This window comes from Fukomys damarensis, unplaced genomic scaffold (genome assembly GCF_012274545.1).
Source record: "Fukomys damarensis isolate Sample0158 unplaced genomic scaffold, DMR_v1.0_HiC HiC_scaffold_32, whole genome shotgun sequence".
In the NCBI taxonomy this organism is placed as follows: Eukaryota; Metazoa; Chordata; class Mammalia; order Rodentia; family Bathyergidae; genus Fukomys; species Fukomys damarensis.
In genome coordinates, this window is record NW_022900944.1 from 30,528,542 (window position 1) to 30,545,505 (window position 16,964).

The 16,964-nt window shown below is 50.0% G+C and overlaps 1 protein-coding gene across 2 annotated transcripts in view; it reads left to right on the forward strand.

The window, feature by feature from the left end:
• The first annotated feature begins 1,111 nt into the window (after positions 1–1,111).
• Cdh5 (cadherin 5) overlaps positions 1,112–16,964 on the forward strand; it is a 35,406-nt gene continuing 19,553 nt past the window's right edge. For both annotated transcript variants that reach the window (XM_010612142.2, XM_010612143.2), the window contains exons 1-2: positions 1,112–1,203; positions 11,098–11,311. In XM_010612142.2, coding sequence (XP_010610444.1) covers positions 11,132–11,311 — 180 coding nt within the window. In that variant the 5' untranslated portion in view covers positions 1,112–1,203; positions 11,098–11,131. The remainder of the gene's footprint in view (positions 1,204–11,097; positions 11,312–16,964) is intronic.

Below are 16,964 nucleotides of genomic sequence, written 5' to 3' on the forward strand. Positions count from 1 at the left end.
GTAGGTGTCTTGCGGGCAGCTCAAACTCCTGCCCAAAGTAGGGCAATCTTTGCCTCCCCTTCCCCTCCAATTCTCTTACTGCTGCTCTTGCCTCTCTCATTCCCCGACTTCCTGAGTGTCCCGGAGCAAGGCCCTCCCTCTGGAGTCTTTGTTGTCCCTGCTGAATTGTGGAACAAGTTCGGGACTTCCCAGCCACTCACTCAACCATGGAAAACCAGGGCAGCTCTTCAAAGGACAGATTCCCGGCGCCTGCCCGGAGATTCCACGTCAATCAGCCTGCAGCAGAGCCCAGGCCTCTGGAGTTGTTAGGAGGCTCCCATGAGTACCCGAATCTCAGCCCTTCTCTCCCCCAGCTTCTCGGTTCCGAGGAGCTCTGGTCCAGCTTCTGTTTCTCTGTCCTCCAAACTCTTCTGTGACTCTTGTTTATCTCAAGGCTCTGAGTGTTCCCATTTTACAGATGACTAAATTGAGGCCTTAAGGGACCACGATCAGCCCACAGCTACATCGGAAGCAAAGCTAGGACACTTGACCGCTCAGTATCTCTAAACCCAAACAGCTGACACAGACCAAGGCTAGCACCTTAGAGTTGGATTCGTGTCTACCCTCCCTGAGAGAAGCCCACAGCTCTCTAGTACCAAGAGCTGCTGCCTGTCCCCACCCCCACCTACCCCACTACAGACCTCTGAAACCCCTCACTGCCCAGCCTGGAGGCCACAGGGTCCCCAGATAAAACCCAACAGGGTCTCGGACTCTACTACAGGTCAGCTGGTGGACAAGCACCCTAGCCCCTCTGGGCCTCTGCTTCCTGGGCTGTAAAATGGGGGTCATGACACCTGTTTTGGGGGTCCCAGAAGGGTTAAATGCCCTGATGCAGGCCCAGAACCTCCACAGCCAGGCCACCAGCAGGTGCTGGGCTTGCAGTCCAGACCCTGTCGCCTAGAGTCAGGATCTGAGTTAAGAGTACCCAGAGGGTCGGGAGAGGTGGCCGCCCACCATGGGGTCTGCCTATCTGCAGCAGCCCAGCCCGCACTGAGCAACAATAACAGGAAACCCTCCCGGGGGTGGAAAACCTGAAGCGGGGAGGCCGGCCTCCCTCACACTGGGTGTGGCTCGCTCCAGAGGCAGCCGCTGAGATCAACTCATTCTACTCTTGGCCCTGGACGGACAGAGACAGAACAGGGAGACCCTCTACCCACAGGCACGGTGAGTGGGGCTCTGCAAGTCTCTCCACCCTACCTACTGTCCGCTTCCCCAACTCTACAGTGGGTACTAAGGGCTCCCAGCCCCACAATGGCTCCTCAGGGGTCAGAGCAGGGCTGGAAGAGGGCTGGACCAGTGATGGTCCCATGGGCACAAACAGCCGGGTGATGAGAGCTTAGCTTCCACAGTCCGACCCCATGTGCCCCCAGGGCCCACTGGCTTCCATCAATGCCAGGTTCAGAGAAGGCAGGAATCTGCTCCCGGTCACCCAGCATGCTGGTGCAGAGGACTGGCACTTGGGTCTTGGCTTTTCCTTGGTGTCCATTCCCCCATGGGAGAGGAATTCCCAAGGACAGACATCACCTACCTTGAGGGGTGCCTTAAGGGCTGGGATTTGGGGAGGATCCCTGAAAGGGGAGATCTGAGCCTGGATCCCTCTCTCAGCATCCGTTTTCAGGATAGGCCATCTGCGTCATGGCTCTGGGCTCTTCAGTTCCTGTCTCTGAAATCCCCTCCTTCTCCTCCCATTCACCTTAGAGGACAGCTTTATGCTGTGGGATTTGCTGCTAGAAACACCCTACCCAGAGGCTGGGACCAAGAGCCTTGGGAACCCTCAAAGCCTGGGGAAGTCCACCCAGAAAACTGCAAAGGCGAGAGCTTTCGGACAGTCACCTGGACACAGATCCCAGCTCTACCACTTGCTTGTGTGGGACCCAAACCTCACTTTGCTTATCTGCACAATGGGGGACATGCTGTGAGAACAGAAGGTGAGGCACAGAGAAGGCTCTTGAACAACGGGGCTCCTTCATTCATTCCCAGCAACCCCAGGTGGTAGACAGATCCGTTCTTCATATCCTCACAGTTGAAATTTGGAGACGAGCTGGGGTGGAGAGCTAAACTAGGGTCTCATCCTCCAGAGCCCAGACTTTCCAGCCCCTGTGCTCCTCTGTGTGCTCATCTGTAAAATGGGGAAGTAGTGTTTTCCTCATGTGGTTAAATATGAAGTTAACACTTGGTATTGGGACTGACAAACAATGGCAGATTTTTGAGGAACTAGGGCTGAATTTACTCGTTACCCTAGAGCAGAATGGCTATGAGAGCCGGGATTTAGCTCAGAAGGTCCTGAGTTCAATCCCAGTACCAAAAAAAAAAAAAAAGTGGCTGTAAATGTCATAAAGATTTGACCCCCAAGCCATGCTCACAACCCCTGCTCCCCTGGTTGACAAGAAAGAGGGCACTGTGAGCCATTGCTGAGCAGTGGGCAACCTCTGAGCTCCTGCTCCATACTGGGCGCTGGGCTCGCCCCTTGCTGCATGGACTTATGGTGGCAGAAGGGATTCTGACAGCAAAGAGAGGACATGGAAGGGAGGAGGGACAGCTGGGTAGGGTGGAGGACCCAGGGAGACTGGTGTGGCTGGAGTTTCTGTAGAGCAAGAAGTGGAGGCCGAGTAGTGGGAGGACTAGTGCAAGCCCAGGCTCGTCCTTGGCAGGGGAGACACAAGACTTGTCCCTGTCCCGCCTGAGTCCAGCCCCGCCCAGGTCCCATTCTGGAAGGCCCTGCGTGACCCTGGAGGGACCCAGGAGCAGCTGAGCCCCCAAGTAGCCCTGATAATTACAGCTCAAGGAACTAGCCTGTGGCCATGAAGAGGTTAAGCTGCCCCGGTGCAGTCTCAACCCAGGCCATTGTGTAGCGAAACAAGGGCCGGATGGGGGCAGGAAGCCAGAAGGGACCATACTTATTTTCTACCGGACTTGTGTGACTCACAGTTCCACTGCTGCCTCAGGGACATGAAATGGACACTGTGGCCACTGTCCCAGGAAAAATTCAGGCTCCTGGCCCATAGGCACCCATGTTTGTTACCTCTGGTCACCTCCCTGCATCCCTCTTGGGTGACCTGAAGCTACTACAAAGGTTCTCATGTGACAGATGGGACCACTGAAGCCCAGAGAGGCAAAGCAACCAGTCCAAGGTCAAACAGCTAGTATGAGATAGAAGCAGGCCAGGAGTGAGATCAGCCCCTTCTGGCTCCACAGCCAAGGCCACACTCCACAGAGAAGCTCAATGGAGGGGTCACTGGTCAGCTTAGGCTACAAAAACAGGCACAAGGATCAGCCAAGTGCTTTTCCAAAGATCCTGGGGAAAGAATGCTCTAGAAGGCAAGTCCTGCACTCAGGAGCTTGCTTCTGGTTTAGGAGACACTGAAAAGCCCATCCTGACTGAGGTCCACTCTGGTGTTGGGTGGAGAAGTCACAGAGGGCGTCCTGGGGGAAGAGGAGGCCATGGGAAGCCCCTCTGCAATCTTAGCCTCAGTTTGCCCACCTGTAAACTCATTCAGGGATGACCTGGATGTCAGACCGTGGCAGGTACAGACTGGCAAGAGGGTGCAGGGAGTGAGATTTCCTTCTGGAGCAGAGCAGAGGGGAGCAGGAGGTGGGCCTGGGGTAGAGTCAGGAAATGAGGTCAGGTGTGAGTTGCAGTGGAAGCCACAGCTGCCAGGAGGGATGGGTAGGTAGATGGGGGGACAAACACCCACTCACTTAGCAAGCACCTTTGTGTGCTGGGCTTCGCACCCAAGATCCCATTTAATCCTCCTATCTAGGGGAGCAGCTATTGCTTCTGTCACAGACAAGCTCACTGAGGCCCAGAGAAAGCAAGGGATGGGCGCCAGGTCACCCAGCTCACTAGTGACTGGGCAAGTTCCAACAGGCAGGTGCATGTGGCTCATTATGTTGCCTCCTCTGCCCACCCCAAGTCCCAGGAAAAGCCAGGCAGCCCAGAGAGGCAGGAAAGGGTTGGGTAGGTTTTCCCTGCCCAGAGCTTGGAGTTGTCTCATAGAGACAGGACGGTAATGTAAATGGCCTGGTGCCCAGGGACCAATTTGTTTCAGATGACGAACTAGGTCTGGTCCATTGGTCGTACCTCAAAGACCATAGAGGATTCAGGGACTGGGTTCAAGGTCAATGGGAATGAACGCTATGACTAATTAATGGTGTCTGCCATGAGAGAGGGAAGAGGTGAGTGGCATTCTTTGAATTCTGTTTTGCAAGGCATGCCATAAAAAGCCCCCTGCTCAGAAGTATGTGCACATTCCTCAGGGACCCCTGAGAAGGATAATCTCTGTTCCCTCAAAAATCCTAATGGTGGTGTATCTGGCAATGTGATGGCCATTAGCAGAGCCTTCTGGGGACAAATAGGAGCTTCATGGAGTTACACCAATGGTTGCTCCTGCTCCAACTGCCACAGGTGCTATCTATAATTGTCTAAATTCAGCAAGCTTTTTCTTTTCTTTTCTTTCTTTCTTTCTTTTGTTTGTTTTGTTTTTGTGGTACGGGGGATCGAACTCAGGACCTTCTGCATGTGAGCCAGGTACAGTGCCACTGAGCTAAATCCCCAGCCCTGTATGGGTTGGTTGTTTTAAAGCCCTGTGAGTAGGAAGGGAGTACCTAACAAGCCCAGAACTGGAAACCAAGCTGGATTGACAGGTAGCAGTGGGGACCTTGACACCTTTATGTCTGGGACCTTGAGTTCATGCCCTGGGATGCTGGGATAAAGTAGAGACCTGAACCTGTCTGGGCCCAGATGCTCAGGCCAGAGAGAAGAGGCTGTGCTGGGATCAGATGATAGTTGGAAGACAGCATAGAGGAGGCGCCCTGGGGCCTGAAATGAAGTAAAGCATTTACCCAGAGAACACAGCGAGGAAGGGCACTCCAGGAAACAGCCTATGCTAAAAACTTCCTGGTAAGAGGAAGAACTTTGTGCAAACCAGAAACTTGTAGTTCTCACGGCTGCAGAGGTAGAGAAGAGGAACGCTGGAGGGGACACGCTGTGATGGGCCTTGAAAGTGGGCTCGGGGTTAGACTTCATCCTGTGAGGGGTGGGGAGCCGACACAAGGGAGGCTGTCGGCAGAACACTGAAGACAGGGAAGAAGTCTAGGACCACCACCCCCAGGCGCAGGCCCCAGGGCTGAACTGAGCCACACATCTAGAGGAACCCCGATGGGCCAGCTCCTGGCTGCCTGAACTCACCCATCCCCAGGGACCCAGGGCCTCACCCTTCATTCTCCCTCAGCCTCATCCTCCATGCCAATGCGGGAGTTCATGCACACAATTTGGGAGTTCCTGGAGAAATCTGGCTATTAATGGGGTCCCACCCCATCCTACACTGAGATTTGAAGTGTGGGGTTGGGAGTCAGTGGGGAGAGTTGCCAGGGCCACCCACAGAGCTGGAGATTCAGCACCCCCACAACTCGCCTCTCCACAGGCACACCTCCTAGATGTTCCAGGCTGTCTCCTCCCACCATCCTGCCCCATATCCCTGACCCAGGGCCTCTGGGCTGAGAGCCACAGGCCACGGGAGGCTGGGCTGGGCCTGAGCATTCCATGCACCCTCCCTGGAGCTGAGCTCAGCTACCAGATCTCCTCCCAGCTGAAGACCCCGTGCTGGGTGAACCAGAGAGGACGGAGAGGTCAGCATGGGCAAGAGCCTGTGCTTGGGGTCTGGACTTGTGAGCATCTCTGAGAGTGGAGGGGTTCCCACGGCCTGGGGATGCAGTGTTTCTCAGACCTGGACCTCTCTCTTCTTCTCCCACAGAGCCTCCAGCCTGTTTAACAACCACCTAAAGCCCAGAGCCCAGGGCCTATGGGGCTCCAGTTAAATGGAGGGACAAGATCAGCCCAGGGAAGTTGCCATTGCCCCTCTGAGGGGCTCCCAGCTGAGCCCAAACTTCGTATTACCTATTTAACTACAGATCCAGAGAATGCTGAGGCTCCCAAGAGAAACTCCAGCCTCTACCCCCAGCCATGTGCCTCCTCAACTGTATTCCTACCCTCCTTCTGAGGGAACGTGGTGCATACAGAGCTAAGCCCCCTTCACAGCCCCTTCAAGGCTGACCCCAGACACAGATGGGCCACAAAGAGAAAGGGATCCAAGGGGCCAGCGACACTGTGAGGTTGTGATTTGTGTCTGTCTCTTTGTGAAATCATTTGTGAAATGTCTTTTTGTGGCAGGGTTTGCATGAGATGTGGCGCCTCCGGAGAGGAGCTGGGGCAAGTCAGCACGCTCCGGGCAAGGAGGGTTGATTCAGTTCTGGGCACGGAGAAAATGCTCCGTAAATGGTGGTCAAGTCACTGTGTAACTTTAAGGCTCTAGAGAAAGCTTTGGAGAGGTAAAAACAGGCACCAGAGACAAGGGCACAGTCATAGATTTTGGATGACAGGGAAAAGTGCTGGCACCAGTCTCTGTGAGTCCAACAACCTTAATCCGCTGCCCCAGGATCCTCGTTCCATTCCTCACTGTACCCGACCGGAGTCCCAGGGCCACCTGCTTGGAGCTGCTCAGCCCAAAAACCACATCCCCCTGCCTCAGACCCTCTGGACATAGGTGGTGCCCAAATCCACCTAGCGACATCCTAAGCCTCTCCAAAAGTGACACCGGACTCTGCTTGTTAAAAGCAAAGTGGCTGAGATAAGTCTGACCCCAGCTGTGGCTCTGGTTATGCCTTTGAGCCTAATCCCAGGGAAATTCTGTTTCAGCTGTGGCTGTAGCCAGTCTGGGGCCTGACTTCCTCTCCATGCAGGAGGAAGAGGAAGGATTGCCCCACAGCCAGCTTTGGTGGTCAAATTTCTAACACAGAAGGCAAACCACACAAATAAATGTGGCTTTTCAGGTGGAAACATCCTTCCCAGATTCCTCTGAGATTGTGTGCAGAAGGAGCCCAGGGTAAAGAAAAAGATAGATCTAGATTTGAGTCTAAGACTACTATTTAGAGTTTGGGCTGTGTAAGGGAGCATCCCAGGTTCCAGGGCTTAGGGGTGGACATTTGGGGGGACTTCGCTGTCTCTGAAACTCGGTCTCATCTGTGAAATGGGAATGATCATTGCTACATCCACAGGATGCTGAGGTGGTAGGAATATTAAATGAGGTGGTATCTCTGAAAGGCAGACATTGAGAATAGTTTATTATCCTTGCATAAGAGGGGCACCACAGAGACGGGGTGGCAAAAAGCACTATTTTCGGTGAAAGCTGCAATCCTGGCTCCTCCTCTTCTGCTGTGTGTGACCTGGGATGACTCACTCAGTCCACCTCTCTGAGCTGCCATGTCCTCACCTGCAAAATGCAACCGCTGACAATCATCTACAAGGGTTGTGGCAGGATTTATATGAGATATGGCACCTCAGGAGAGGAGCTTGGGCAAGTCAGCCCTCTCTGGGCAAGAAGAGCTATCTCAGAGGTGCTCAAGTCTCCTCTGGGAAGGAGACCGGAAGGATACTAGCTTATGTGACTCCAGATTCCAAAGGACCTATCCCCAGGACTCCTGTATCCTCACTGACAATGGCTGACTAGAGAGTTAAGAGTGCAGACCTCCCCATCACCTGACAAGAGACACATCGATATGAATGATTTATATGAGCTAGGGCTCAGCCTGAAGGTTACCCGTGTTGCTAGGGCTGTCTCCAGCCCACAGGGCAGGGCTAGACATAAAATAGAACCCAAAAGCCTTTCCCGCGGCTGCCCAGAGTTTTTCATCTGTGGCACCAGCCAAAGCCCACTGAGGGATTACTGTCCCTCTTCAACTGTGTGGTTCTAGCCTGTGACCAGAGGGCTCTGCTTCACTGAAGTCCAGTGTTGTTATTTATTCATTTGGCTCATTGCTGCAGTCAGGCCTGGGGGTAGCTTCACCCATCCAAACAGGCCACCATACAGAAGAAGCCACATCCCTGCAGTCCTGGCAGGACCCCAGGGGACCAATGGGGCAACTTTGAAGGGGCTGCTGCAGAGGGCTGAGTTGGGAGGTGGCCGTATATGGAGGCACCCAGGACCACTGTCAGGTCTGAAGGGACAAAGGGAGGGACATTTCCAGAACCTAGTGGGGAACCGAAGCATGGAAGGGCTGCCCGTTAGAAGGTGGCATCAAGGAGAGAAGCAGCCACCATGGGAAGTAAGGGTCAGAGCAGAGAAGAGCAGGGAAGAAGCACCCCCACTTCTCTCCTTTGTCCTCCGAGTGCGCGACAAAGGCTCCTCTGGCCAAACACAGCCAGAGCCCAAGGTCAAGGTCAGGGCCAGAGGGCCAGGGCATCCCTGTGAGCCGGAGCAGAGGAAGGGAAGGGAGGGAGTCCGGCAGGGAGCAAACCACGGGGAGCTGAGGAGTGAGGCAGCCCGTCATAGCCCCAGTGCTGCAGAGACGGCCTGCCGCAATCTGTGGCCTTAGAGCTCCGCGAATGTATTTATTTATTTTTATTTATTCTCCTACAGTGCTTAAGTTCAGAAGTCTGAAATGAGCCTCAGCAGGCTGGAATCAAGGCTGCATTCACTCTGGAGGCCTAGGGAGAATCCCTGTCCTTACTTCTTCCAGCTGCAGTAGGCCACCTGCATTCCTTGGCTGACGGTTTCACATTCCTCCAGCCCCCTGTCATCACATCTTTGTACTAAATCTGCCCCTCTGGGTCCATTCTGTGCGGTGCTGGACTCATTGTCCAGGATCATCCCCCCATCTCATCTGCCCAAGGACTCTTTTCCCACGTAGGAGAACATTCCAAGTTTCGGGGATTCAGGATGGGCATTCTCGGGGATCTTCACTTAGCCTCGCACACAGACCTGCTGACCGGTTCTTGTGCCCAGTTCCTGTTGCTCTCTTCAATCTAACCCAGGGAACTTCCTTGGATTCCTCAAATACCGCAATCATTTTTTTCCGCAGCAGGGCCTTTGCACCTTCTGATGCTTCTGCCTGAATTTCTTTTTCTTCCTGTCCTTCCATAGCTGACGCTCAGATACTGATTTGAATATCTCTGATTTGGGCTGGGATGTCAGTGGTAGAGTGCTTGTCTAGTATGCATAAGGCCCTGGGTACCTTCTCCAGCCCTAGAAAACAAAAACCTCTCTGAGGGGCTTTCCCTGGCTTCATGGTCTCAGCCAGCTGCCCTCTCACTCAGAATTGTGTTCACCATTGTCATTCCCGTGTACTTGCTTTCCTGTTCTTCCTGCTACAGTGTGTGTGCCTGACTGGTTCACACTGCAACCCTGTTGCCTAGCAGAGCCGAGCATACAGCAGGCGCTCCACACTCAGCAGCTCAGTGCTTGCGTTCTCACCCTGGCCCACCCTGAACCCTGAAAACCCTTTACCCTGTTTCCTGATTTTGTTTCTGTTTTACTCTTCCATTTCCAATTCACTTCTCTCTCAAGGGCAGCAGAAAACACTGTAACTTGCAGTTTCTCCTCTAGGCAGAGAAGGAAATGACTCTGGGGTCGGGACAGCATCATGCCTTCCTGAGCCTCCCTAAGTCAGAACCAGCTTTCTGCTGGGGCATCCCCACTTCACTTGCTCCCCAGCCCTGAGTTCACTGCCTTCCTCCTTCCTGGAGCATCTGACCTCCAGAGCATGAGGTTCCTCACTGACAGCCAAGGAGGCTGAGCCCCCAGGCACTGTGCACCAACTTTCTGGGTTCCGCTGCCCCCTGGGACTATGGGAGCTACTTCCCCCTGAGAGAGGCAGAGCCAGAGGTCTGGGGCCCTGGAGACTAAGGTCAATTGGCCCAGAGACCCTCAACCAGGCCAGCCCTGCGCCAGTGACACAGAGGAAATATCGCTAAAGTTTCAAAACCTGTGGCAGAGTTCAGGGTGGGGCTGAGGAGGAAGCCATCCCACCCAACATCCTGCAGGTCCATGTCTCTCTCCAGGCTTGCAGACTGGTTCCTACTGCCACCCACTCACTTTCCTCCTCTACACTAACCCAGGAGCCGTAGGTCAGTGAAACAGGAACCCAGGATGTGTGGAAAGAGGAGGTCAAGGCTGAGAAAGCATGGTGATAGTCAGAGGCCTAGCTTCTACCCACCCTGCCCCAAGCTTTAATCTCTGTGTAGCCCTCATTTGTGGAGTATAGGATGTCTTCAAATCCGTGGAACCTGTACAACAGAACAGGGCCTGCTTTTCCAAGGACCCATGCTTCGTTTAATGTTCTTTCATTTCTGACTCAAAATGCCTAATAATTGGAGCAACAGACCCCCATTTCTATTTTTCTCTGGGCCTGCAAATTAGAGTCTGTCCTATGAACCCAGCCTTTCAAGCTCCCCACTCCCACCCACTTCTGCTTTTGTGAGAGCTCCTAAGAGGACCACCTCCCAGGAGTGGAGCAAGGGACTAACCTCTGGGTTAAGACATTTGGGTTTTCCTAGGGACCTTCTAAAGACAGCATCAATGCAAAGCTGCCATAGGGAATTTCAGGCTGGCTGAGGGGACCTGTTTGTTCAGAGGAGCCTTTATATCCCACCCCATAAAAGCTGCTGGGATGAAAGGGTTAAGAAAGAACTTTAACTTTTCACCAGGCAACCTTTGTTCAAATCCTAGCTCTCCTCCTTATAGTCTAGGTGATCTTACAAATCTTATTAAATCTCTCTGTTCCTCAGTTCATCTGTAAAAGGAGGGTTCCAGTTATACCAATCTTGAAAGTTATTAGGCAGATTGAGATAACGTGTAGAAAGTGCTTAGACCAGAGTCAAGCAAGTAATACATTCTTGGTAAGGGTTAGCCATTGAGGCTAGGCACCTGGGCTCATTACTTACTGGGCCACTCATCTGATGTGCATTTAACCTCTCTATGTACCTCAGTCTCCTCATTTGCTAAATGGGAATTGCCCCTGTGCAGAGCTTTGGGAGCTGCAATTAGTATCAGCCTTACGTCTCCTCCAGGAGCCCTTCCCTGCAGCCTCCAGGCCCTCACAGCCCCTCCCCTTTCCTCCATGTAGCCCGTGTGCACAGGAGGAAGAATCTGGAACCAGGAAGAGTCTGGTTCTGCTGGTGATGGAGGAAGGAGTAAACAGACAAAGCAAGTTCAGTTCTCCAGAGGAGCTGCTCACATTGTAGGGCAGTGACCACCATTCTCTGATTTTCTCTTCTTCTTCCAGGCTGGTGCTTCCCAGGAAGAAGCAGAGTCTCACAATGCTGGCCACTGTTTTAGGTACCTACATGGGCCTGTTGGTGGCAGCAGCAGTGGCAGCCCGTGACCCTACCCAACCAGACACCCTCAGCACCCACAGGCGCCAGAAGAGAGACTGGATTTGGAACCAGATGCACATTGATGAAGAGAAAAACGACCCTTTACCCTACTATGTGGGCAAGGTAAGGCTCAGGCCACAGGTCAGGAGAAGTCCTGAGCAGCTGATGGCAACGGTGGTAAAGATGGTGATGGAATCTGGGGTGGCTGTAAGCATGGAAATGATAGTCGTGAGGGATATGACAACAGAAGTATGGACAGTGAAGGTGGTAGGCATGGTTGTAGTGATGGTGTCTGTAGAGGCAGAGGTGATAGGAAGGAAGAAATGACTACTGGTGATAATAGAGGTGGTGGTAGTGAAGGGAAGGAAAGAGAGATTATGGTCGTGGAAGTGGTGGAGGTGATGGTGGTAATGGTGGTGGGAGTAACAGGGTGATTGGAAGGGTAACAGTGGCAGTAACAATGATAGTAGTGGTGACAGTAATGACAGCGATAATGTTAGTGGTAGATGGTGGTAATGGTAATGATGGTAATAGCAGTGGTAATGGTACCAGTGGCAGGAATAGTGAAAGGGAAAGTAAGGAAGTGTTACACTTTGGATCTTAAATATCTTTAAAAATCATATGCTTTGTTGGCAGCCTGTGGCACTAGGAGAGCGGTAGCACCTTTAGGAGGAGGGGCCTAGTGGAAGGACCTTACATCATTGGGGGTTTGCCCTTGAATGAGTTACTGGGGCTTCACCCCTTTTCTCTGTTTTTCCTTCTTGGCTGCCATGAGGTGAGCACCACACACATTCTGCCATGATTTCCTGCCTTGTCAAAGGACCAAAGCCAGGGTCGTGCAACCATGTACTAAGCATCTGAAACTATAAACCAAACAAGTCTGTTCTCACTATAAGGAATTACCCCTAGTATTTTGTCATAGAAATGGAAAGCTCACAAACAGAAAATTGGTACCGAGAAGTGGAGTCATTGTTGTGACTGTACTTAGTTGTACATTTCAGGAAATTTTGGAATTGTTACATAAGAGGAATTTGGAAAGGTTAGGGAAACGGGCTAAAAAGTGCTAGAATGCTTAGGGGAAAGGTAAGAAGGAATAAGAAAAAAATAAGAGAAAAGGAAAAAATGGAAACAACGTCTTTGTAAATAGGGAAGGGTAAAGGGAAGCCAGGGGAATGGGGAAAAAATAAGAACCAAGATACATCATGTAAAAGTACAAGATCCCAATGAGGAATGTAACTGTATTGTATACCTAAAATATACCAATAAAGAAAAAAATTGACAGGAGGAAGTTGGTGATTTCTGCATATGTGATTTGTATAAAAAGCAAGAAAAAAAGAGAATGCTGAAGCAGATCTTATGGGGCAATTCTTGTGAGGTATCAGAAGACCAGAATGCTGATAAGAATATAAACAGTAAAGACCCAGAGTCCCGGAGTTTCAGATGGGAACAAGGGCTCTTGGGAGTTGGACTAAAACCATTTGTGTTATATTCTGGCAGATAACTTGTCTGCACTTGGTCCTTGTCCTGAGTCTTTGTGGGCTAATTTTAAAGATGATAAACTGGTTTATCTGGCAGAGGAAATTTCAAGGCAGCACAACACTCAGGCAGTGGCATAGCCATTACTGGCTGCTTTTACTCAGATTGACAGTGAGAATTAGGAACAAAAAACAGGGTGGAAAGACTTTAAAAGCTTGTAGTTAGGCCACAGAAGGAATAAATTTAAAGTTACAGCCAAGGAGGGTTTGATTGCTAAAGAAATTTGCATCATTAAAAGCTAACCAAGTAATTTCCACTGGAACAATAGGAAAAATGCCTTGAGGATATCTCAGGAATTTGCAAGATTCCATCCATCCAGGCTAAGCTCCAGAGAGCCCTACTTATCATATAGGCCTGCCTAGGAAACTGTTTTTCTGGAATTCAGCTTCCTATATTCAGTGATCTAGAATTCAAAATTTGCAGCAGCCTTGTTCTATGCAGGCCCAGCTACTTCTTGAGAGTGGCAGACCTTGGCATCATCCACATCACGCTGGTTTTGCAGGCATAAGAATGCAGTAGTTGTGGGATAGGGTCATAGAGGCTTCCACCAAGATTGCCTAGGAGGCCAGATCTTGTGTGATAGAGTTAAAAAAAAAAAAAAAAAAAGCAGCCCCTGACAGAATGCTATACAAAGCTGTTAGAGTGAAACAAAGCTGCAATGGAGACCCAAAGAAGTTAGAGATGCCTTGAACATAGAATGCCTGCTGAGGGAAGCTGCAGACAGACCAGAACAAGCCCAATGCCATAGGGGCCCAGCTTCCTAAGCCCTTTTGACCTCATGTTATGCCACCATGTACCCCAGGTACTGAATATGGAGCCACAGGATTTAATGTTTGTCCTGTTGGGTTTTGGTCTTGCTTTAGTCAAACCCTTCCTTTCTAACCCTGAACTCCTCCTTCCTGAGCCATTGTGTCTTGGAAGTCTATAACTTGATTTTTTTATTTTCACAGAGATTCACAGGTAAAAGTTTGCCTTGAGTCTCACAGGAGACTTTGCACTTGGGTTTTTGAGCACTACTGTAACTTTTAAGACTGAAAATTCTTTGAGATTGACTAAGTATATTTTGCATTGTGGTATAGACATTAGCCTTTGAGGGCCAAAGGCAAAATGCTATGGTTTACATTTTACATGATCCCCCAAAAGCATGCCCTAAAGGTTTTGTTGCCAGTCTGCAGTGCTATTAGATGATGGAACCCTTAGAAAGTGGAAGAAAATTATGTCATTAGGTCTCTCCCCCGACTTCTCTCTCTCCCCCTCTCTCCTTCCTGGCCACCATGAAGTCCACCACATTTTTTTCACCATGATATACTACCCTGCCACAGGCCCAAAGCGAAAAGGCAAATCAACCATGGATCAAAAATCTCTGAAACCATTCCCCAAAATAAACCTTGCCTCCTTTTTAAGTTAATTATCCAGGTATTTTTTCACAGGAACAAAAAGCTAACTAGCATAGAGAAGTACTGATGGTCCTGGCACTGGTGGTGGTAATAGTGACCGTGGTGATTATAGAAATAGTAATGTGATGGTGGTAATAATAGTAAATAATAATAAAAGTAATAATAATAGTAAATAATAGTAAAAGGGTAGATGATGGTGCTGTTGAAAGTTATGATGGTGATTACAGTGACGGTGATGGAAAGGTGGTAATGGTGGTGACCACGGAGGTAACGGTGGTAGTGACGTTGGCAGTGACAACAGTACTGGTGGTGACGATAAAGGAGAAAGTGGAGATGGTGGTGATCACAGAGGTGATGGTGGTGGTGGCAGTGATGATGTTGGTGATGGTAAAAAATATTGATGAAGGTGGTGGTGGTGGTGTTAACAAACTCTATGGCTCATTTTCTCCTAAACCTTGCTCAAATGGACTATTGCTTACAAAAAGGACACCCTATTATGAGGTTACAGAGCCCAGCCTGGTCAGGAGGTTCAGAGTTAGCCCACACTGACATTATATGTTCCTGTTTAAGAGGTCAGTAAAAACCTGAGAAGCCTTCTGGAAAATTGTGCTGGTGGTGATGTTTGTTAACTCTGATGTCCATACTTTGCCAAACCTGGCCCAGGCCTATGAACTTCCTTAAAAATCCCTTTCTCTCTGACTGTTCCTCCCAGGCTGTCTCCCCAGTCACAGGACACTTATACTGAGGTGCCTGCCCCAACAGCTCTAATCCTTATTTTGTCTTTCTTTTTTTTTTTAATTGGGAATCAAACTCAGGACCTTGCTCTCCTGAGGCAGGCGGCAGAACCATTGGGCTAAATCTCTGGCCCTGTCCTTCTCTAAGAGTGACTATCCCAAACCCATGTTATGAGAGATTGAAGCTAATCTGTGTGCGTGCCAAATTGTCTCACCATGTCAAATTGTCATGGATGACAAACCACTAACTCTAATTCAAAGAAATGTCCCTCATGATAGAATTTTACACACAATGACAGATAAATGGACTGGGTATATTGAGTTTTCTGTGAGAAAGAAAGCTTCACAGAGAGCTTCTAATCCATTAAAATCTCAGCGTGTCAGCTCCTTCAAATCTACACACCAGCTACAAGAAAGAACATGTCAAATGTACTGGAGAAAAGATGGACAGCTCCAAACACTAGACCAGTTGCTAGAAAGACAGCAGTGGACAAAGACAGACATGGCCCCACCCTCATAGAGACAGAGGCCTACAGCGGGGATTTACAAAGTACTGCCTGCCGGCCAAATCTGGCCCCTGCCTGGGTTTGTAAATAAAGTTTTATTAGAACACAGCCACATCCACTCATTTACAAATTGTCCATCCTAAGATAGCAGAGTTAAATAGTTGTGACAAAGATCCTATGGCCCACAAAGCTGAAGATATTCACTCTCTAGCCCTTTATAGAGTTTACCCACCCTAATCTAGAGGATCAGCATACATCAGACAAAGAACTCAAGTGATGGTAGTGATGGGAACCTTCTGAGGATAGAGAAACAAGCTGAAGTGGACCCTCTCATTTGAGGGAAAGTCTGGCCATGACACTAGAAGTGGATTCCACAGCCAAAAGAAGTGGATGGTGCCAGCTGGAGAATCTCCACCCACAACCCCATCCGTGGCCAGCTGATTGTGCCCATGGGCTCTTCTGGCTCCCCATAATGGTTGACTTGGAAATGTAAATCCTCCAACATGGCCAGTAAGAGAGGAAGACACAAGTCCAGGGTTATACAGGGAGATGAGAGAGACCTGTGAAACTCTGGAGCACCTGACTCTGATGCAAATGTGAACCCTTGTCAGAGAGGGAAATGTCATCACCTCACCTACATCCTTCCACATGGGATAATTGTGCCGTGAATCATCCGCTGAGGAGAATGGCTGGGCCCCAAGGAAAATCTGCTTGTGATTCAGGGAGAATCAGGGGAAAGTGGAACCACTGCATTGTGCCTGGAAGGACAACCTTTAGAGGACTCACCCAAGGGTCTGCAAATAGCAGGAAGAACATCCAGCTTGCATCATCTAAGAGTGTTCGTTTGGCATCTGGTGTGTGTCATCTGTGGTCCCCACCCTAGGAAGAATGAAAGATCCCTTGGAGAGGAAAGCACAGGGCTGCAAGGATCACCTCTTGGCTCCCTGCCCCCAAGAATGTAATCGGAGGGAAGGAAGTCTCTGTTCATCAAGGTCAGAGCCTGGAGCCTTTGTTTACAGACCTGGATGGACACTGAGAGCCAGCCCCGAGATGCCTTCTGAATCCACCCATGCGGGTGGGTCACAGTGCCTTTTGGCATTAATTTGTTCTGTCTGAAAACAGAGACATTAGAAAATGAGGGACCAGGGATTTAGCTCAGTGGTTCTGCCGCCTGCCTTGCAAGCCCAAGGACCCGAGTTCGATCCCCAGTACCAAAACAAAAACTAAACAAAACAAAAAAAACCTGGTCTAATCATGGGAAAAACATCAGATAAATTCCATCAGAAGTGCAGCCTACAAAATTCCTGACCTAGTACTCCTCAAAACACAAGAAGGTTATCAAAAATAATAAAAGTCCGAAAAACTGTCATAGCCAAAGAGAACTTTAAGGCATATAACGACTAAATGTGACACAACATCTCAAATGTAACATTGGAACAGAAAAAGGACATTAGGTCGAAAAAAAACAAGGAGTTTACACAAATTATGGACTTCACTTAATAATAACACACCAATATCGTGTTATCTGTTTCTTTTTTGTAAGAATCTTTTTTTTTTTTTTTTTTTTTTTTTTTTTGGGGGTCGAACTGAGGTCCTTTGTTTT